Source organism: Delphinapterus leucas, chromosome 11 (genome assembly GCF_059928025.1).
Source record: "Delphinapterus leucas isolate spDelLeu-1000000601 "Yukka" chromosome 11, BTC_Dleu_Yukka2, whole genome shotgun sequence".
Classification (NCBI taxonomy): Eukaryota; Metazoa; Chordata; class Mammalia; order Artiodactyla; family Monodontidae; genus Delphinapterus; species Delphinapterus leucas.
The window spans coordinates 31,672,201-31,694,537 of record NC_143139.1 but is presented as its reverse complement, the minus strand read 5'-3'; the positions used below and the strand labels follow the sequence as shown (position 1 = coordinate 31,694,537).

At 34.6% G+C, this 22,337-nt stretch overlaps 2 protein-coding genes across 2 annotated transcripts in view; both read right to left on the bottom strand.

Moving 5' to 3' along the window:
* The window catches only part of LOC149747983 (contactin-1-like), a 114,219-nt gene extending 100,990 nt beyond the window's left edge, over window positions 1-13,229 (bottom strand). Inside the window, exons 1-2 of the mRNA XM_089921573.1 lie at window positions 13,172-13,229; window positions 7,252-7,410 (exon numbers count right to left, since the gene is read on the bottom strand). Of these exons, the coding sequence (XP_089777699.1) occupies window positions 7,252-7,410; window positions 13,172-13,229 (217 nt within the window). The remainder of the gene's footprint in view (window positions 1-7,251; window positions 7,411-13,171) is intronic.
* Window positions 13,230-14,986: 1,757 nt separating this feature from the next.
* Window positions 14,987-22,337, bottom strand: part of CNTN1 (contactin 1) — a 71,051-nt gene continuing 63,700 nt past the window's right edge. Inside the window, exon 15 of the mRNA XM_022572461.2 lies at window positions 14,987-15,340. Coding sequence (XP_022428169.2) covers window positions 15,261-15,340 — 80 coding nt within the window. The 3' untranslated portion in view covers window positions 14,987-15,260. The remainder of the gene's footprint in view (window positions 15,341-22,337) is intronic.

The following is a 22,337-nucleotide window of genomic DNA, read 5'->3' as shown; positions in this document are numbered from 1 at the left end:
GCTCATAAATCATCCTGCCCTGTCTAAAGCAGAGGGTAGACCTCATCTCCATCCTCTTAAGCTCTCTCCCACCCTCTTTAACTCTGAGTTGATCCTTTTCAATTTCTCTCCTCCACTGCTACTGTGTTTTACCTCTAGTACCCATTTTTATTTATTTTATTCTGGGCCTTAAATGTCCCTATAAAAGGATTTGTACTTCTCCAACCCCTTCAGCCCTGGTAGGAACTATTGGATGGAGTTTATTTTTCCAAAACCACCCACATAGATAGGTTGGAAGCAAAGGTCATCTTTGCTTTGGAAAGAGATTCTTGCTCCAAGCCAAATGCACAATAATCAGGAGAAGAGGGACTTTGTGTTCCCTCTCTTCAGCCAAGTTCCTTGCAACCTGTTTGCTATTCCTGGAGTCAGAAAGAGAGGAGAGTACTTGGCAAAATAGAGGCAAGTACCAGGAATCAGGACTGTGGTCTCAAGTTCCTGAGTTTTAACTGGGTCATTTCTGAGTCAGGCCACTTTTTACAGACAATTTCAGTTTTGGAAATCAGATTTTAACTGTATAAAGGCTGTCAGAGGCTTCTTTCTATAAAAAACTAAAATGTTGTATATTAACCTGGTAGCTATTTAAATCTTGGTTTTACTTCTAAGTGTAAATTTCAAGCAAAGGGATACAGAATAAGAGATATACTCCTTACTTTAATATTCAGGTCAAAAGGCCCCCTTTAGAAGGTTTTATTTTGATAACCAGCCATGAGCACTAATCTACAGGTCTATTTTCAAATACCTTTAGTCCATAAGGCTCAGAATAAAAAAAATTCTGACTATTCTTTGGAGGAAAAGAGAAGCAAGCCTCATGGGTATCCCAAGGCCAATAGTCACAATCGCCTGGCAACCATGCTTTGTGGTGCTCTGCCTTCAGACCACAACAACTAGTTCCTTGAGCAGCTTCAGAACTAGGCACAATGACCTCCAGACTAAAAAGCAGATGTTTCAAAAATAACTCCAGGCAATATAATCACACCTGTTCTAGATTATTGGAAGTTGCCATAGTGAGTTCTGCTATTTCCTCGGGGTTTAAATACAGTTTGAACCCTTAGGATCCTCCATCTAAATCTAAAACCCAAGTATTTGAAACTATTCAGAAAGAATTACCCACTTGGGGATCTAGCTGAAAAAGTTGGTCCATTGTTTCAGAATGAAAATGGACAATTAAAGGCCTCTCTCTGGCTCTGACACACCTACTCAGTGTGATGTTAGAGGCTCTAGACCCAACCTGTAGATCATCTGGCAGGACTCAGAGAAGAGCCAGAGGTGTGAAAATGTTCCTTGCAGAGAAAGAGAATCGGATTGTCCTCTGAATTCCCAGAAAATGTGATTCATTGTTTCTTCTCTATGGAAAGTTTGCATGCTGCCTCATAAAAACCCAGAAGTTTATCTTTGAAATAAGAGCAACAAAAGTGAAGCTATGGAAAGGCAAAAAATAAAACAGTAAATTCTAAAATGCAAATGTCCTACAAGGAGCCTAATGCTTTTTCATTTTTTTAACCTATCAATTTGACAAAGATTTAAAAAGAAAATACTAAATACTAAGTAAAGGTATGGTGGAAGAGACACTTATATACTGTTGATTGGAATAAAACTTATTCCACCTTTCTACAGCATAATTTTGTAGTAAGCTCATGGGCTTAAGCATGCATACACTCAATAATTTAACTCACAAATGTCTGTTCTGAGGAAATAGTCTAAAATTCAGAGGAACATTTATGTGCCACGACGATAATTGCAGAGGATTGGTAACAATTAATTCTAGTCTTCCGCAAGACAGAACTTTAAATATAAAGACACTTTTCTTCTCCTTTTTCAAGAACATATCTGAGGTTCTCTCAATTGCTCCTCATAGCACAGTTTCCAGGCCATTTTATATTCTGGCCAACATTCCTTTTCCACACAAACACACACACACACACACACACACACACCATCGCCAACAATATCCTATAACGTTTCCTCTGAAAGTAGCAGCACGGAATCCAACACACATTCTAAATGTGACCTGAGCATCTTGTAGAACCCTAGGAATGTTATCAGGTTTCTGTTGTCCATCCCCAAAAATGTTCCAGAGAAGTAATGCTTACAGTTGATTGTTTTAAAGATCTACAGTCTATTATTCTCATTATTCTAAATTTAATCATTGGAATGCTGAAAGTTGGTATCTTTGAAAAATATTTATTGGACACCTTAACTAATTACCTGCATGAAACTGAATTTAATCCTATACCTTCTTTTTTCAGTGGACACCACTGTAAATAAGAACCACGTGATTTTTATTTCTACATTGGTTATAAATTTTTTTTTTCACTTCCACTTAGAACACAGTCACAATAACTTTACTGACCAACTAACAGGAAGAACATGCAAGATAATCTACAAAATAATAGTTTTTTTTAGAGCCCATTGGAGAGCTGAGTTTGTGAAGAAATCCAATGAACTAAAGTCATCATCAGTAGAGTCATGGGGAGAGGAGGATTTAGTCATAGACGTTCATAAGAAAAAGGCAGTTTAACTTTTCATAGATATTTAAAGATAAAGTGCAGTCTGGCATGGCTATTTTGAATCCCTGGGAGCCCCAAATCAAGGAGAGTCCTTACCTGTTGACTAACTCTTTCTCTGTAGGCTTTACCAGATGCATTCAAGAAAGTTCAGAAGCCGGACAAGAGTGCTGAGAGACCACCCTTAAAGGCATAGACACCTCAGATCTGCTCAAATCTAAGAGCACAGCAGGAAAATTGAGACCCTGCATGCACTCTGAGCCTTACACTGGATATAAGTGAGTGCCCACGTGTGGCTGGGTGAGTGGTAAGAGGGTAACAGAGATTTGCCTCCCATCTGAGGAGCAGGTGCTTTGGATCTGTGAAGTCTGAGGGAAGGATAGGAGAACTGAGAAAATTCTCCCCCACTGCCCCAGCACTCTGTGCTTTAGACTGATTATCAGACAACAGCTGTCTGGGACAGGAGCAGGGGAGGAGCAAGAGCCCTCTCTGATGTTCAAGCTGGAGAAGAAAGCTGAAGTCTGATAGGAAGACTGGAAAACCTCCAGCCATGCAATATGGGGGAAAGGTTGTGATCCTGTACTCAAAACACTTTAAGCCTGTATAGAACTGAATTTAACAGCAAAGCTCAGATCATCTCAATGACAGATTAGATTGACTCAACCCCTGAAAGAATGACATGAATTTTCCTGGGAAAAAAATATCTCCTCAGCCTCTTCTGTTCTTTTACACACAATGTTTGAAAATCAATCAACACACACACACACACACACACACACACACACACACAGTGTCCACAATCTGTGGAACACATCAAACAATCTAACATATATTTCACTAGAGACCAAGAAGAGCAAGAGTGGGACAGAGGAATATCTAAAGGGATAATGTCTGAGAATTTCCAAGGCTGAAGGAAGATATCACCTCAAAGGTCTAAGATGCCAGTAAACTGCATCTGGATAAATATATTCTCATCAAACTGAAAAGCAAATACAAAGTGAAACCTTGAGAGCAGCTAGAGAATATGAACACATTAAATACAGGAATATGAGGTAAAAAGAATAGTTGACTTCTTGTCAGAAACAATGAAGGCAAAAAGACAAAGACACTTTATTAAGTGCTCAAAAAAAGCAGCTTAGAACATATATCCAAAAAATCACTTAAACATTAAAAGAAAACTATTTGTTAGTGTAAAAAAAAGCTGAAGGTCTTTGACTTCAGCAACCTGAAGAGTTAGACATGTTAAAAGAAGTTCCTTACTTAGAAAAATTATAACAGATAGAAATCCAGTTCTACAGAAAGCAATGGAAAACCCAGAAATAGAAAATATATTGGTAAGTATGAAGGACTTAGAAACAACTTTCAGCAACTGAGAATAGAAAAGAACTTCCATCCAAGGTGCCCTTTATCACCAGGGGCATAAAGGGGGGAAAAAAGCTGTCAACCAAGAAAATAAAACTACCTTTTAAAAATGAAAGCAAAATAAAGACATTCCCAGATAAACAAAAACAGAGAATTTGTTGGGAGCAGACCTGACTTACAAGAAATATTCCGAAAAGCTCTTCAGGCTGAAAGCAGTTGACCATTGGCAGTAATTTGAAAAAAAAAACATCCAAAAAAAATAAGGAGCACTGATAAAGGTAATTATGTAATTAGAAAAGTATAAATACATATTTCTTCTTTCTTCTCTTATCTGATTTAAAGGCCATTGTAGAGAATATCTATTTATCTATCTTTATCTATCTACTTATGCATCTACCCATACACATATACATATGTATAAATGTATATATACGGTGTGTGTATGTAATAAAATTGTGTTGTTGGGCTTACAGCATATAGAAATGTAATATATTTGACATAACTTTAAGGGACAGGTAGAAGCGAAGTTGTATTACAGTAAGAAAATAACATAAGATGATAATTCAAATTGATAGAAACAAATGAGGAGGATCAGAAATGTTAAATATTTAATATGTTACTTAATATAACAAACCATAAATATATACTTGTTTTCCTTTCTTCTCTTAGCTTCTTTAAAAGACATTAAAATTATAGAAAGCAATAATTTCAGCAGAAGTTTATTGAATTTGCAACATACATAGGTGTATAATATATATAATATAGATGTATGAATAATAATCCACAGCACAAAAAAGGGGCAGAATGGAATAGTGCTAAGAGTAATGTTTCTATATCTCTCTGATATTGTTGGTAAAAATATGAAGTTTATTGTGATAAATTCCATTATACCAGGTAAGCTCTAGAGTAATCATTAAGTTTTTATATTTAGAGAATTTCATTAAATTAGTTGAATTTTTATGCTAGAAAATATTCATTTAATGCAAAAGAAAGCAATAAAGAAGAAATAAAAGGACATAAACAAATGGAACATTTAGAAAGCAAAAATACAGTGGCAGGTATAAATTCAGCTACATCAATGATAATATTAAATATCAATGGATTAAATAATCTAATCAAAAGGCAGAGATTGTCAGACTGGATAAAAAATAAGATCCAACTATATGCTGTCAACAGAAAATATACTTTAGATTCAAACATACAAATAGGTTGGCAATTGTAAAAGATATAACATGCAAACAGGTACCATAACAAATTGGAGTAGCTATGCTAATATTAGGAGCATCCTATTTAAATGCAAGTCTTGCCTCCCCATCTCCCTTCTCTGTTGTTTTTCTTTATCACTAATCACCATATGACTTATTATATATTTTAATTAGTTGTTTATTACCATCTCTCCTACTAGAATGTAAGCTCCTTGAAGGTAGGGTTGTGGCTTTTCTTTTGACTTTTTTTTTCTGTTTTATTCACTGCTGGTCAACTATGTATCTAGGACAGGTTCAGGCACACAGTGGGAGCTCAATAAATATGTATTTAATGAATGAGCACTATGGGCTCTGATCTAGTTGCTAGGGATAGTACAGTGAATCAAACAAAAGTCTTCCCCCTCATGGAACTTAATTTATAGTGGAAAAAATTTTTTTAATGGGAAGCATATTTTAATTGAGCCATATGTTAAGCATAATGTGGTAAGCATGGTAAGAACTAATGGAGATGATTGCAATCATTATTCTTTTTTCAAAGCCAAACCAAATTTTAACCATATGTTTATTTCATTTGCTCTCTAGTATCTATAATTAATGTAAATTTGGCTAGATATAAATGATCATCTATTGTTTTATCATTATCATCCATTTTCATTCTTAGAGAAGTAGAAACTGCTCGTGCTTTATGTTTATCAAATATCTAAATGGTTTTTAAAATTGTTTTTCAAAAGGTCTGATTTTGCCAAGTATATTTATAGATAATTCTTACACTCACAAGCATAATGTAATAGAAATGTTTCACTTGTTTCTAATTCTTCTAACTTCATACACTTATGTGGAGAATTACTTAATGCTAAAATATATCCTAAACCCTTGTAACAGATTTCAAGTTTATATTTCATTTATTTCCCATGATAGGAAGAAATTATCAAAAACAAAAGGTGAATCTAAATTAAAACTTCTCAAGGAGCAATACAAATAAATTCTGTTATGTTAAGATTAAAGTGAGCAGGTTTAAGATATGCTGGGGTTAATTCTTTTTCATTTTTTAAAAAAGAGGAACATTCTATTCACTTTTGTCTTTTTTTCTCCCCTCTGGTGACAACTGAGAACATATTTCTATGCCTCTTCTTTATACATGTGAAAAAAATTCTGACAACTGCAAGTTTGGTTAAAAATATTGTCAACAATGACAAAGATAAACAGGTTATTTTATCAAAACAATCCTCTATCTTCCTTCATGTTCTATGAGAAAATATGCTGATGTGTGATATTTGAAGACTAGTGATGACAAATGGCAATGGTAATAACTTATACACAAGGAAAAGTACCCACTTGCTCTTAATTAGTTTTTGTCTGTTAGAAAATCTTAATATGAGAGAAAAAAAAAAGTTGAGGTACTAGACTTCTTTAAAAACCTGTTTTGAGGAAATTCAAGCCAGATAAGAACATATTCAGAAAGTAAAAAGTTATGGTAGTAAGATTTAGGTGCTTAATCTTTATGATTAATTGTGCCTTTTTTTAGAATGCAGAACTATAGTGCCTATATAATTGGGTAAAAAGGGTCATAAATAATAAGTTATAGATGCCATTTGCCAAATCTACCTTCCTTATAATTTTTTCCTAGTACATTTTAGACTTAACACGTAGCTCAAATAAGAAACCCAGGAGACCTCTTTGCTTCCCCGTTATAGATTTAGGCATGCTGCTTCTTCCCCTATAGCTTTAAAACATTTAGTTTGCTGTGGTTTTCTTTACTACTAAAACATTGGGATTGTTTGTTTTAAGAAAATTTTCAGGGTCGATGATAAAATTATTAAAACATCCAGGTTTTTTTTGTTTGTTTTTGATGAAAGAATTCATCTCAAGGGCTTCCCTGGTGGCGCAGTGGTTGAGAGTCCGCCTGCCGATGCAGGGGACACAGGTTTGTGCCCCGGTCCGGGAAGATCCCACATGCCGCGGAGCGGCTGGGTCTGTGAGCCATGGCCGCTGAGCCTGCACGTCTGGAGCCTGTGCTCCGCCGCAACGGGAGAGGTCACAACAGTGAGAGGCCCGCGTACCGCAAAAAAAAAAAAAAAAAAAAAAAAAAAAAAAAATTCATCTCAAAATATGAACAGATTAATCAAACAAAAAAAACTCACCTGTCTTTGCATCTTTCCAGTCATCTGAAAGAATAGTCTTGGTCTGGATAGTGTATTTAGATATAGGACTATGATTGTCTGAACCACGGCTCCAAGTAAGTCCCACAGAAGTGGCCCTAATGTCTTCTATTCGCAGACCACCTGGAGGGCCTGGAGGGCCTGAAATGAAAATTTGGGTAATGAATCAATGAATCCCAGCTAATGAATTAAGTACACATTAGAATACAAAAATGCCCTCTTTGCAATTAATCTAAAGAACATATACACGATGAAATCAGTGGTGTCATAGTCCATTTAAACATAAACTATAAGAAGCAGTAATAATGGTGTTTATGGTTTTTACTAAATGCTTTCGTGATGTCTCTTTTTATGAAAGGAGATAAATTCTGTCCTTTAAAAATGGCATTATTATTATAACAAACATATGATACTCCTTGACTCATAAAATGCATTTGGCATCAAATGAACCTGACATAACAGATTGTAGCATAGCAGTAGTTAATGGATGTTTGCTGAATACATGGATCAGAGCTGACAGCACAGTCCAGATATGAGGGTAGTCAGTCGTATGTTTCATTCTGTCTACCCAAAAGGAGGCAGGACATATAACTCTAAATGTTATAGATAATTTATGTTACTTGGAGTAGAAATTTCTGAGAATGCTTGTATATATCATTTTGGATAATACATTTCATGTTAGTTAAACTAATAGAAATAAATGATATTAAAAGAAATACTTCTATTTATATAAAATGTAGAAAACAACTGTCAATTCAGATATACGAGGAATGATCTGAAAACATCAAATAATATACTGAAGAGTCTTAGGCCAGAAGAATTATTACTGCAGAACATAAAACAATGTTAAAAATAGGCTTTCAGAGATGCTTCGTAATTCAGTATTAATATTCTTCTCTAAACTGAGAACACTGTTCTGGGTGGTAGAGATGACAAGATAAATGAGACATAACTTTTAGGTTTTGAACAGCACTTTGTCTTGAAAAGGGTGAATTGGCCCGGTAAATAAATAACAGTAATAGACAGTAGTGAATGCCAGGATTATGGCATACATGGTATACAAGATACTTATACTTTGCATCATGATTTCTTCTTTGTAAAAATGTAACAAAAAGTCCTTTAGGTGGTAATGTGGCATCTATCACTTACAATGCTAAAGAAGGCTCTCAGTTGCCAGAGAACTCCTAGAATAGACATTTCAGACAGTGACATCACTTGTTTTCTTTGCACCAGAAAGGAGGCCATCCCCAACTGAATTAGGCATAGTGAATATAATAATCAACAACTTTTTAAAGTGGCAACTTTTTTTGTTGAAAAAGTATTAAATAAAACAAAGTTTTAATCTTTTAGCTGAAAATAAGTGCCTTCCTATTTAAATGTCATATCAGATGCTTTGTCTACTTGGCCTTTTTTCTCCACATGGGCTTTGGTCTTTGCAAAGGTATAGAGAACACCACAAACCTTCACCAATTTCCTTGCGGTTGGTCTCAAGGAGGAAAACGTGTGTGTAGATCAACAAAACTGCATTACTACTAATATTAAAATAACACAGGACACAGCCTATTGATGGTAGTAAATTTTATTTGGAATTATATAACAAATTAATAAAGGTAAATAAATTTTTGTAAATGTATAATCTGTAATAGTATTCTTATACTTCCTGATGTTAATTAAAAGTAATAATAATACACCATCCACAATTAATGAAAATAGCCACATAAATTATATAAAACACATTTGATATTCAGAAAGAACACATTGTATTTTTCATATGTAAAAAACACATTGAAATACAATGCACATTCTTGATCAGAACCACCAAGTTCCTTATTTCACATGAAGTATCATCCCAAGTCAATTACTGAATATTTCAGAGTATTAAAATTAAAAATTAGAAATGAAAAATAAAAATTTTAAAAGGAAGAGAAAGTCTTATAGTGAAGGCATTCAGACACTTTTTCTGAGCATAAAGTTATGGCATTCAGAAAATGTTAAAGGGAATTTAAGGCAAAATTGCCATAGGTTAGTCTTTTACCATTAAAGTGAAAATCATTTCCCTACTATTATTCTGTGAAGTTCTTTGATGGCAAATGAATGACCTTCACAAAGTCAGATTAAAGTCACATACTATTAGTGTATTTGTTGGGACATTATATGCATGATAATTTCTCCAGTCACCCATTCACTGAAGAACAATATTGTTGAGCAAAAGACTGTAATTATACTTATGCATTTTTTTCTCTGATACATGCCTGGCCTATAGTGAGTTCTTAGTAAATATTTGGTGAAGACATAAATAAATTTATCGCATTGACCTTCAGACAGTTCTGTAAACATAACAGTCATTCACAATACAATCTGCATTGAAATACTGTATCATCATAAGAAGGTGAAATTGAGAAAACAAATGGAAAGGGGTTGGTTGATATTCCCAAAACCACTGCGTGGCAATATTATTTGGTAATGGCTCACTTTGATATAAAGTAGATTTTTCCATCTAGTAATTAAATACAAATATCCCCCAGAAAATACCTGAGAGAAAATATACTATTAGAGCAGAGATTTTAGAGTTAAAAAAGGCTTGACTTTAAATCCAGTTCCTTGATCTATCTTGGGCAAGTTTCTCAAATTTACTCAACTTTCATTTTCTCATCTATAAAATAGGAGTAATAAAAATTGACCAGATAGGATTGTTGTTAGGATTGAAATAAAACCTTTAAAGAATGTAGTGTTAGGCCCGGTCCACAGGAAGTCCTTAGTAAATTTTAGCTATTAATGTTATTATTACACCTGTAAGAGCTTTCTGGGCATCTGAACTATAGGACAGGAGTAATACTTGTTAATAATTAACAGGGATTTGTTTACCCGATTGTTCATTTATCACTTGTTTCCACTCAAAAGTAAGGTGTTTCTAGTAAATTTGATGGAGGTAAGGAATGGCTGGGGATGTGAAGGCCCTCTAATGTGTACTAGGGAACCAAGATGCAGAAAAAATAGAGTGGTTCTATGGAGACAAACTGGGCCAGCCCTGCACTGTCTCCCAGAAGGAAGGTTTTCTAAGCAGTGTAGCTGATGTTACTTGTTCAGATTTTCTGTTCAGAATGGAGAAAAAAGTGTTGTGGTAGAAAATGAAATAGTGCAGGCACTAGTTCCTCAGCACAAAGGCAGGCATTTAGGAACTGGCAGTCCTTCTGATTCTTTCTTCAGTGACAAAAAAGCAATACATAATTCTGACTCAGAGTCTGTTTGTTTCTTTTTTAGGCTCTCATCACTGTGCAAACACTTTCAAGAAATCTTTAAGGAAAGAATTGAAGCTAGGGAAAATGTAAGTGAATAGACAGCTAGATACAGGTTATTTCACTATTACTCTATCGGTATACCTTTCCAGTTTCTTAGGTGTCCTCAGGCAGATAGCTAATGATTGCTAAGAACACTATATATACCAAATTTAAATTATCATGAAACAGAGAAATTGGTCAGAGGGAAAGGACCTTTGGAATTTGACCTGTATTTTAAATGCATAAGTATATCAGATGACAAATTATTTTATTCTTCCATTTTTTTCTGTCTTTTGTTTTCATCATTAATGATCCATAGTGGGAATAAAAAAAGAAGGAACTGGAATATTTCTCTGACTAGCCCTGCAAAGGCTTTTCATCAGTTCTTCTCACTATTAGTAAATACTAAGGGAGTTGGAAAGAGAAGAAAATGAGAAAAAGAGAAAAAGAGATAGGAAGGAGGGGATTAAAAAGTTATTCCAAGTATGCTTTTTGGTTTTAGTTTTTATGAATATGGTTTTATCTATACTACTTGCATACCCCCCATGCCCTGGAGTTCTGAAATTCATTTTATTAAGCTTATGTATCATGTCCATAAAACAGTGCTGCTATTTTTGTTTTCTGATTCTTCCAAATGCTGACAGATGTCGTTAAGTGTGGACATCACTAACTGTGTTAGGTCTGTCCAGCTGACTAAATCCCTCCTTTATAAATTAACAGTACAGACTTCAATGTTGATTCTTTGCATCTTCTTTTCCTTTTCAATATCGCAGTGTTCAACCACTACCTTTCTGTACTTCTTCAGGTAGAGGCTGCCACTATGGACTGTTCTTCCTTCTTTATTTGCATTACCCTCTATCTTTCAATTCTTGTTTTTCACCATTATAACCTTTCTCTCTGGCTTTAAATATCTCTCTCAGAGATTACTGACTGAGAAAGCTCCAAAAAACCTCACCTATGGGGGATAACTAGTAGTCTATCAAGATCCTTGTTAGTGTTATGTTTCTACATTGTGATTTCTTCAAAATCAGGCAAAAGGAGTCTATAATTACTGAGGCTTTTTTCTGTCACATTTTTTTTACATAGTGGAGGCTTTGGAAATAGCCAGAATGGACCTTTATCATCTGTGGTTCAATGCAGTTTCACTGGCCACATCCATATTCTCTTTTCCTAAATTTTTCTAGGTTCTCAATGTTTTTACTATTAAATCACTGACTACAGGCAAATATTGAAAACACTTGGCTATGTAATGTAGGTCACACACACTTTAGAGATCACTGAAGCCAATACCTGTACATTTTACAAAAGGTTGCTGCAGTTCAGAAAGGTTATTGCCAGAATGAAACAGTTGGTCTGTGACAGTACAGAAAAAGACAAGAGACTGAGTTTCCTGGTACAACCCAGGCAAGGCGAGAAGAAGCCCGTTTGAAATTCAAATCATGCAGCCCAAACATGTCTGTCCACAAAAAGCCTGCAGAGAACTACCTGACAACTAGCACATTTATACTGTGCTTCTCTTGGATTTGCCTGCATTTTTAAAAAAGTATGAACTCATAAGAGCATAAAATGTTAGTGAATCCAAAAAAGGAAATTTATATTGTCTATTTTAATAAAAGTAATATATTTTACTAAGTAAGGAAATTTATATTGTCTATTTTAATAAAAGTAATATATTTTACTAAGTCCTTATTACATCTGAGTCATTGCTAAATCTTTTATAATTCTTACAAATAACGCTATGATGTAGGCACTATTATTTTCACTATTTTACAAATGAGGAAACCCAGACTAAATAAAATAACCACAGTCATCCAGCTAGCAAATGGCAAAGCTAAGACTTGAACTCAACTGATTTGCCATGAGACTTTTCATTAACTATAGTAAAAACAATCATTTAAAAACAGCATTAGCAGCTTCAAATTCAAAAATGGTATTTACTGCTTTCCTTTAGAGACCTTTTTTGTTGGGGAGAATATGAATTACTTGGGCACTAGTGTATATTGTGGGAAAAATGACAAAAACTGCGATATATTGACTACAGCTTTTTAAATCATTTTGTGATCTGTTAGTTCAGATAAGTGAAGGTAAAGATATCACCCATTTATAAATTCCTACTACATGCCCAGTTTTTTTTATTATCATGAAGGGATTTGTTAAACTTTCCTGAATTTTACTAGTGTTTTTAGAAAAAAAATACCTATGTGTGAACAAAATACAGATGTGATTTCCACTCAGTTTTCTTTCACATGTAAAGTAATTAGAAGGAAAAATGAACATAAATACAATTATTTCTCAATTCTGCCATATCTTCTTTAGGAATGTAGTAACACTCAGTGAAGTAGTTTTTAGACATTTGAGGAAAAATAGCAGGAAAAAAATTTTCAAAATGATTATTCACACATTATAAGCTGACTGTATTTTCTCAATCAATAACTGAGACTAATTTTCCCATAAGTCCAGTGGGATAGAAGATTTGAAACTGGGATCCTCCAGGATTAAACACGATGGATGCATAGTGCCCATGACTATACATACCCCAGGCGTCACTTGAGTCAGCGCCAATACTTAGGCAGTAACCCTAACGCACTTTCTCCCTCCAAAAGGCCTACCGGCTCTCTAAATACCTGTAGTTAGAACTGGACCCAAAAAAACTGCTGGTCCCTCGGGGACTCCACTCCGCATAGCACACATTTAATGCAAGCCTTGGCACTAAGCAGGAAAGACATCTCAGTGTCATCCTATTTCCATTTGTAATTACTCCGTAAGTAATTAAAAGCAAAGCACCACATACGAATATCCCGTGGTTCACCGTTTATTTTTACCAAAAGAGCAAATTTTAATGAAAAGTTTAAATGTTAAGAAAACAAAAAACTTTCAGTACAAATTATCATCCCTTTTAAAATAAAATAATCTGAAAATAACAATGCTGAAACAACATCAGTTATTATCAAGGCACATGGCTTCTTCTTTACCAAAACATGTCAGTTAGAGTCTCTTTATTACTACATGCCCGTTCTTGCTCTGAAAATTATTTAAGACAACAGCTTTATTATAAGGTAATAAAACACAAATTTGCATGCTCTTGTTAAAGCGTTAAGACTGTACTAAGATGAAGCTGAATATTAAACATCTCTACCATTTAATAGGAATATTGTAGTTTTTCAACCTCTAAAATTGGTATTTTAACCTCTTACATTGTTAAAAATGAACATAGATCCCTATTAGAAATGAGAATGAGGATAAAGGAGCTAAATGAATCTATGTAATTCTAGTTGATATTGATGCAGTTTATCTAAACAAAAATATTCTCCTTTTCCTGCCACTTGTCAAATTGTTATGTGGTTTCCTTTCCAATTTTTATTCTGTCTTTCCAAAACTATATTCCTATCTGATCTTGGTGGTATACTTTCAGTGATGGACTATGGACCACAATGCTGGTTCATGCACATCTCCATGGCAACATTTATGGTTACATGACAATTTTGAATTATTTTAAAATATCTTATTAAAATGACAGTTGCCCTAGATCTCCAGTATAACTCCTAAGATGCTTCCTTCTATGACAATAATTAACACTAGAAAATGAAAAATGGTGGAAATAAGTAACATTTTGAGCCAGAGACATGTATTCCTTTACGATGACTAATCAATTATTTTTTAACTACATACATATTTAGGGGTCATTACATATCTCTCAAAGCTTTCCTAAGAGTTCTTCCAACCACAGATGGGAATTTTAGAGTTACTAAATGAGAACTTCATATAATATCCCACCCTTAACCATAAACCTGTTTAAGAAGAGCAAATTATTTCTTGTGAAGAAATAAGAATTTTAAGCATGTCTCTTTGACCAAAGGGCGGAAATGAAAATATTTTCAAATAATGAAATTTAAGCAGTTCCAGAAAGAATTATATACACTTCAATTTTAATCTGCCATTTCTGTTCATGTCCTTCCAAAAAGTCTTGACCTTCCTCTCAAAACAAAAGATCCAAGAAGGCTGATGCTAGGAGTTAACAGAATTAAATATGCATACATGCTGTTAATGGCTTAGTCATCTTCACTTAAATCTTGCTACTGAGATGACAGTTTTCTCCACATGCTGACCAATTTCACTTCCCAGTCCCAGGAATTGTTCCAAAAACCTTACAGAGCCATGGGTGGTCTTCAGTTGTTTATTGCTGCTTTTGATCTTTTCTTGCCAAAGAATATATATGGCACCAGGATACAAAAGGCCACTGGAATAATGCCCCTTAGCTTACATCCTAATTAAGATGACTCATTAGTGAATTTGACAACAACAGTGTTCATTACCTGCTTGGGTAAATCAAACAGTCCATTCAGTGGCAACACTCCTGTATTATAATTCACCAGTTCTTCATTTTTTTTTTCAGATAATGAACTAATTTCTGAGATATGTAATTTCAAAGAAAAACAGGATATGAAAACACGAAATTTTTACTTGGCCATTATATGATGTACTGGGTTAGTTCAGTAGGCATTTTTCAGATATTAATGAAGCTATACAATTATATTTTAAAATATCATTCTGCTCAAAGTATGTTTAGATGTTCAAAAGGGAAAAAAATCCTCTAAGAACTAGATTTTGGCAGGGGGAACTGCAGAAGCTACAAGATTGAGTTAATTAGTAAAATCTAATATAATATGTTAAAAAAAAAAAAAAGGTTTTCCCACAAAGAGTGAGTGTCAACGATCACCAGGTTGGAGGCAGGCTTGCACAGACGGGGAGAAAAGGATCCGCCATGTTTTTCTCTCCATCTTTTCTGTTTTTACCTGAAAGAGGAAAGATCAAGGCTGAAGGGCAAGTGTGGATGCCCATTTAGGAGCAGGAAGCCATATACTTCAGGAATTTGCCAAGTATCCTTAATGGGTAAGTTGAAATAATGAACAAAGAAAAACATCTTCTAAACACTGTAGATGGGAGTCCAAAAAGGAGAAGGCTGAAGTGACAAGCTTTGGCTCAATCAAACCTGTTTCCCTCAGAAATAGTGACTGACTTTGTAAGGAACAAGAGTTGTAACTGGATCCCTTCCTCCCCTTAAAAAAAACCTCAAATTCCTAGAGCCTTTGTAATTCCACTCCACATAGTACAAGTTTACCTACCCAAACCTATGCTCATGCCTTCAAGGCTTCTAAGTAAGAAAAAAATCCTGAGGATAAATTTAAGCAGCGATTTATGAAATTTAATCAGAGGTTGGGGCTGGAAGTCATGGGAACCTGTGTCTTGATTAATATTATATTTATTGTTTATGTCTATATAGACGTTAATAGCAAAAGGGAGGGAAGTAAAAGAAAATGTTTATAGAAAGCCATCATGGGCAACGTGTGAACTGGAGTTGTTATTCTCTTTCATAAATATGGACTCTGAGGCTTATGATGATTAACTGACTGGCCTAAGACCACAGGTTATTCAGCAGGTGAAGTGGATTTCTAATCTATGTTTGCCTAATGCCAAAAGCCATACATTTTCCATTGTGCCATGCGGATCTTTTAATGACTATATGCATATATTAGTATAACTATATTATTATAGAAAAGTATGGTATTAACAAGATGATCATCCTCCTATGTTCCCTAACCATAACTAGGGATAGTTTGATTATTATAATTAGACCACTTTATAACTACTAGTGCCCCCCTGGTTATAGTTATTTAAGTAGGAGAAATAGTATCTAGGAAAACTGCTGACTGCTTATTGCAAATTTAGTCCTATGATAAATGGTAACAAAGGTCACAAAAACGCACTTGTCTCTTACATTTGTCTTTCAAACATAAGAGATTTCCAAGTCTTTTGATGAGAATTGAAATTGCTAATTTTAAATATATTCTTTTTTCTCCCTTTTACATGAAGTTTTGGTAGTTTTGTGGAGAGAGGGGGCTGTGAACAGTCACACAGGGAGCCTCCCCAAACTGTTGCACATTGGAGTGCCATTTCTTGAATTAGTAACAGAGGCTTCCAACCTCTGCAGGAACATATCAAACAGTGGTCCTCCAACTTGTTTAAACCACAAACATCAGAAGTACCTGGTGTGTTCCAAACAGGGACAGTCCCTTGCCCCAGAGAAATTCTCAGGGATGTGGGGGGGGGGGGCTCAAGCACTAGCTGTTGAGAGCCACTAAGACTGTAGTGGGATGATGCTCAGAAGTATATTCCTCAGTGTGACAGAGCCCAGACTGTTCAATGACACACAAGGGGTTGCTACCTTCTAGTGAGTCACAAGTTATTTGCTACTAAGAATATTGAAAATTCATGAGTTTGTACATTATTTTTTTGTGTAAAAATGAAGTGTATTCAAGGTTATCCTTTTAATTATGCTAGCTCTTGTTCACTGTTCACTTTCATCCCAATGCATTTTCAGATAAGGGAGTTGGTATTCCAGCAGTGCCCTGGGAAATGCATGTGGGCCACAACCAAGTCCCTCACCTCATCCCATGTCAACAGAGTGACCATGACAAGCATTGGGCAATTAGAAATTAAAATGGTGTTTTAATTTTTTGGAAAAAAAAAAAAGACCCTTTGGATTTATTCCACAATCTGCATTCACTCATGAGTGTATTGGGCAGTTAAAATTATAATAGAAAGGTGCTGTGGCAGAGAGAAGATTGGGAGCTCCCTGCTGTGTTGATCTAATGAGATGTCCTAAGCCAAATTTAGATAACGGATGGGAGATGGGGTTCTTTCACACAAGGACTGGATCCTGTAGTCACCTCTGAAGAGGAAATAGGGAAGGCACAAACTATGGAATAGCTGGACTTGTAGGATACCAATGGAGATTCCATAGTTGCTTGTAGTACCCTTTTACATTTCTCCCTTTCCCTTTGAGTATGTCTCTATTAATCCCAGTGATGATGGTAGTTTGGACCTGTGTGATAGGAATTTAAAAGGACTAAATTGGAATTTAAAAGGACTAAAAGGACCTATGTGATAGGAATTTAAAAGGACTAAAATCTCCTCTCTACAGCTTGTTATACTGACCACAGGTTTAGAGGGTAAAAGTTTTCTCTGAGTTTCCTTCATTTTCATTTACTTAGGTGTAAGAAATTCTGTGACCCAATCAAATTCCCAGGGCCTGGGCTGATGAGGTTGGCTGGTGGGAAGGAGATAGATGGTGGTGGCAGGAAGCCAGTCTGCAAAAGGTACCACAAGGAAATAATTGCACATTCCTGAGACCTGAAATGGCAGACTTTACAAAAATCACACCAAAAAAATAGTTTTGCTTAAAAGGGATTTTATACCATTGAGTCTTCTATTGGTTATTTTTTCAATAATGAAGCTAAAGCATTTTGTCTTCTTTTTTAAATAAAATGAACCAAAAAGAGAAGATATTATGAAATTCTAATTTCAAATAACTTAAAATTTTACTCTCTGAATTAACTTTGAATTATCAATGCTTCAGAGTATTTGGGTGGACAATTTAACAAACAAACCATATACCAATGTGAAACAGATGTACAATAAAATTATCTGATCTGATTTTTATATTTGGGAAGTTAAACACTAAAGAGAAGTGAGAAAAAGTAAGTTATGTAGTGAATTTGAAACACTGATAACTGGCCAAGTTCTGGCTTGATCATGTGAACTCTGAGGAATATTTTCATTTTCTTTTTCTTCTTGTTTTAAACTTCCTTTGCCTATGAATGTATTACCAGTCCTTGCATGACTACCACACAGCGGTTTTGTTAGGATGACATGATAAAATTTATATGAAAGTCCTGTAGAAATATACATTCTAATCTAAAACACTTAAACATTTTGAATGTACTATTTTTAAGGCCAAATAACACATTATAAAATCAAGCTTAAAACCATCTACTATGATTTATTGTTTTTGCTGTTGTAATTATAATTGTATGACACTGACTACATGAAAAAAAATTTTAATTATTATAGCTTTCCCTTTTTATTAGACCAGTCATAAATATATTATGGGCAAAAATAAAATTGCAAAATTTGCATCAGTAACTTTTCTATAGAATAAACATTTCCTACCAAAAAAGAAAAAAGCCTACATTTTAATTTTTCCACATTGATTATTTTATCTCATTGAATATATCTGAATTAGTGTTTGATTATATTATGTTATAGCAATGAACTGGGTGTTATATGTGAAGACAGACTGCTTATATTCAAATCTTGTCCTTTTACTTAGTAGCTAAATGATCTTGGGCAAGTAACTTAGCCTCTCTGGTACTCAATTTCCTTATGTGTAAAATGGGGATAATGATCGTATCCATCTCTTAACATAGTGTTGTTAAAATTAGCCTTTAGGGACTTCTCTGGTGGCACAGTGGATAAGAATCTGCCCACAAATGCAGGGGACACGGGTTGGATCCCTAGTCTGGGAGGATCCCACATGCTGCAGAGCAACTAAGTCTGTGCGCCACAACTACTAAGCCTGCGCTCTAGAGCCCACGAACCACAACTACTGAGCCCGCATGCCACAACTACTGAAGCCCGTGTGCCTAGAGCCCATGCTCTGCAACAAGAGAAGCCACAGTAATGGGAAGCCCGAGCACCACGCAAAGAGTAGACCCTGCTCGTCGCAACTAGAGGAAGCCCATGCACAGCAACAAAGACACAACGCAGCCAAAAAATAAATAAAATAAAATAAATTAAAAAAAAATAAGGCTTTAATAAATATTACGTATCCTAACATAATAAATATATGCTATGTAATTTGTATTTTGTTATAAAATATACTATATAATTATGTCATATTATACATTAACATATAATTACATATCTTTATTTTTTAATTTTATATTCATAATATATGTCTTTTCACAGGATATAGATTAGAGTTGGAAACATATTTTGCCAGCATAATTTAAAGTTTGTTTTAAAATATGAACTAATTGCCATTTATTCATGTCCATAAAGACTTTTGGATATCACTGGTTATCTGTACTGCTTGTAATTTGATGTAATTGTCAGCTTAATTTGACATTACTGTCTGGTAAGTAGACACTGATGTATAAAGCCCATGATGGGTCAGTGAAGTGGAGTGTCTAAAAGCCTGCCAGACTATTAAGTTCTGTAAATCTTTCCTGCTTTCCCTCCTGGAATCAGAGTGAGGAGAAGCAAGTTTGCTGATTATTTTTTAAGGGAATCATGGATACAGGCTGACTGTGTAGCAAAGAATAAATTCCAGTTTGCCAAAAGCTGATCAGTTTGATTATAAGACAAAGAGAGTCAGGAGCAATTAATTGAAGAAGAGAAGAAATCCTACAAGGAAACTTCTCTCACTGTACTCCAATGAGGAAAAAGAAAAGTAATCTAAATTTATATCAGTGCATCCTTCACAGTGTCATCTACCAGTTTATAACCCTCACACAGTTATGCTTCAATTTTTGAATTTGTAAAATGAAGGGATAGACTAAATCACTTTCAAGATCAATCTTAAAGCTTAAAATATCATGACTCATTCTGAATGAACTACATACTTTGTTGATATATTTGAACACTTCCTTGAATTTATGTCAATTTACATTGAACTGACTTTGAAAAATACAGTTTCAAATTATTGATGTACTTCATAACTTTAGTAGTAATTGGGAAAGCTGCTACTTTTACTAGAGCTTTTATCAAATAGAACTACTTGTAAGTTCTAGCTTTGAAACAATCAGGCTACCTTGTAAATTCTGTATTTATTATAAACAGATACACCTTTCAGCTCATTATTTCAGCTTTAGCTACAACAGTTATGGAGAACTGGCCCTTAGCAGCTTTTGAATTTGTTGATTCTCAATGGAAATGAGAAAGCTTAATTTCTGGGCAGGCTTCACTATTAATAGATGTATGGCTGTGGTTTAGTGCCAAGTGGGGTCAGGATGCCTCCGAATGGCGCCCTGTCAGTCGTTGCTCCAGCCAATGTGGGCAATGAGGGCCATTTTCCTGTCTCAGTCCTACAAGGACTGATGAGATGGAATCTTTAGTCTGTCTCTGTGGCAAACTTTCTTGGCCAAAGCAAGTGGAAAGCAGAGGCAATTATCCAAGTATCTGAGGTAAATGTGTGTTTTCTGACCCAAATACTTGAAAAACTACCTCAACTATTCTCTTTGATTTGACTCTGATGATCTGGACACATCTTTCTGCCTGTATAAGTGAATCTCTTTTCTGGATGTCTTCACATATGCATGTGTATGTGAGGCAGGTGGAGGTGGTAAGCTGTGTGTGTACTCGTGCATCTGTCTGGCTTTGTGTGCACACCACGTGCAACTTTTTAATCTGTTCTTCCTAATTTTATAGTGATTAAATTAATTAATTTAAAAGTCCTTTTGAATTAATTTAGGCATGCCATGCTTAAATAATAATTTTGAACATAAATCCACATTTGGTTATTAATAATAACTTGAATATAGGAATTCTTGACCACTGGGTAAATATTTATGCCAGATACTGCAGAAATCTAAATCCTGATTTAGCACCAAGAGTTCCACTAACTTTTAGCATGACGGCAGACTCACCGTCTTTCTGCTTTCACAAATAGCCAGGGTCCCTGAGTTAGCCATACAAATAGAATGCTAAATAATCCAACAGGTGGTAATTTAACCTTTTAAAATAAATGTCTTTGGCTTTATTTTTCCCACAATGTTTTAAAAACACAACTACTATTTATTAGCATGTGCTGGACAATGGATGGGAAAACAAGAAGAGCTGAACTGCAGTCAGTAACTTTCACCATTTAGTAGCAGCAATTCTAGAACAGACTTGGTAATCGTTTGGGTACTATACCAAATTAACTATTGAAAGTTTTAGAGTATTAAACTATTAAAATTTTAAAGCACTAACTACAGAAGTTTTAGAAATTAACTATAGATTTTATTTATTCTTACAGTCTGGAAGAAGCCTAGGTTCCAAAATGATTATTATGAAATAGATGGGTAATACAAGACAAGCCTCTTTCTCTTGAAGTCTGAATTTTGTAGTATAAAGGGATGGAAATTTTCTAGATGACCTCCAGGATTAATTCTAGATTTAAAATTGTATATTCCAATTTTAACATAAATGCAGATATTTCATGTAGCTACTCTGAAGAAGTTGGAAGGAAAAAAGATGTAACTGGTGCATGATTTTCCAATAATAAGACCATTAGCACTCTTTTATCTGAGACAAAGAAAATGTTTACTTCATATTTTTTTAAGAAAGAGTACTAATTAATCTGGAACAACATCTCTACGTAAATGGTTCAAAATTGTTTGCCTGGATAGCAAAGAGAGGTGTGCTCTGGATATAAACTCTGCTAACATAGAACATCTGGGAGTAACAAATACTCAAGAGCATTTTCTGTAGAAAAGACCATTGGCCAACCATTATGATTGTTTAAAATACAGCAGTATTATTCAGACTAAAAAGTATATTGACAGCTTCCAGCAGGTTATTTATTTGGCTATATTACCTTAACTTAGCCAACACAGGATTTAAAAGTGGGTTAGTCATCAACCAAAATGACCTCCTTAAGAAAGAATCTGGTAACCATGTCATTAGGCCAAGTACTAAAAACTTCAGGGGATTACATCAAATAAAGATGACGTCTAACATATCCATTTCCATTCTGCAACTGTATTTTGGCATTAGAAATACACACATTTTGGCATTCATACATACACACATGCACACACACAATATTCTAATCTAAATGAAAATCTACATAAAACTATGAATATAAACTTTTAATATAAAAATATAAATAATACAAACTTAATTTGGGGATGCAATGATTTACACAGTTTTGTATTATCCACTGGACCTTTAGTTACACTTTTTCCT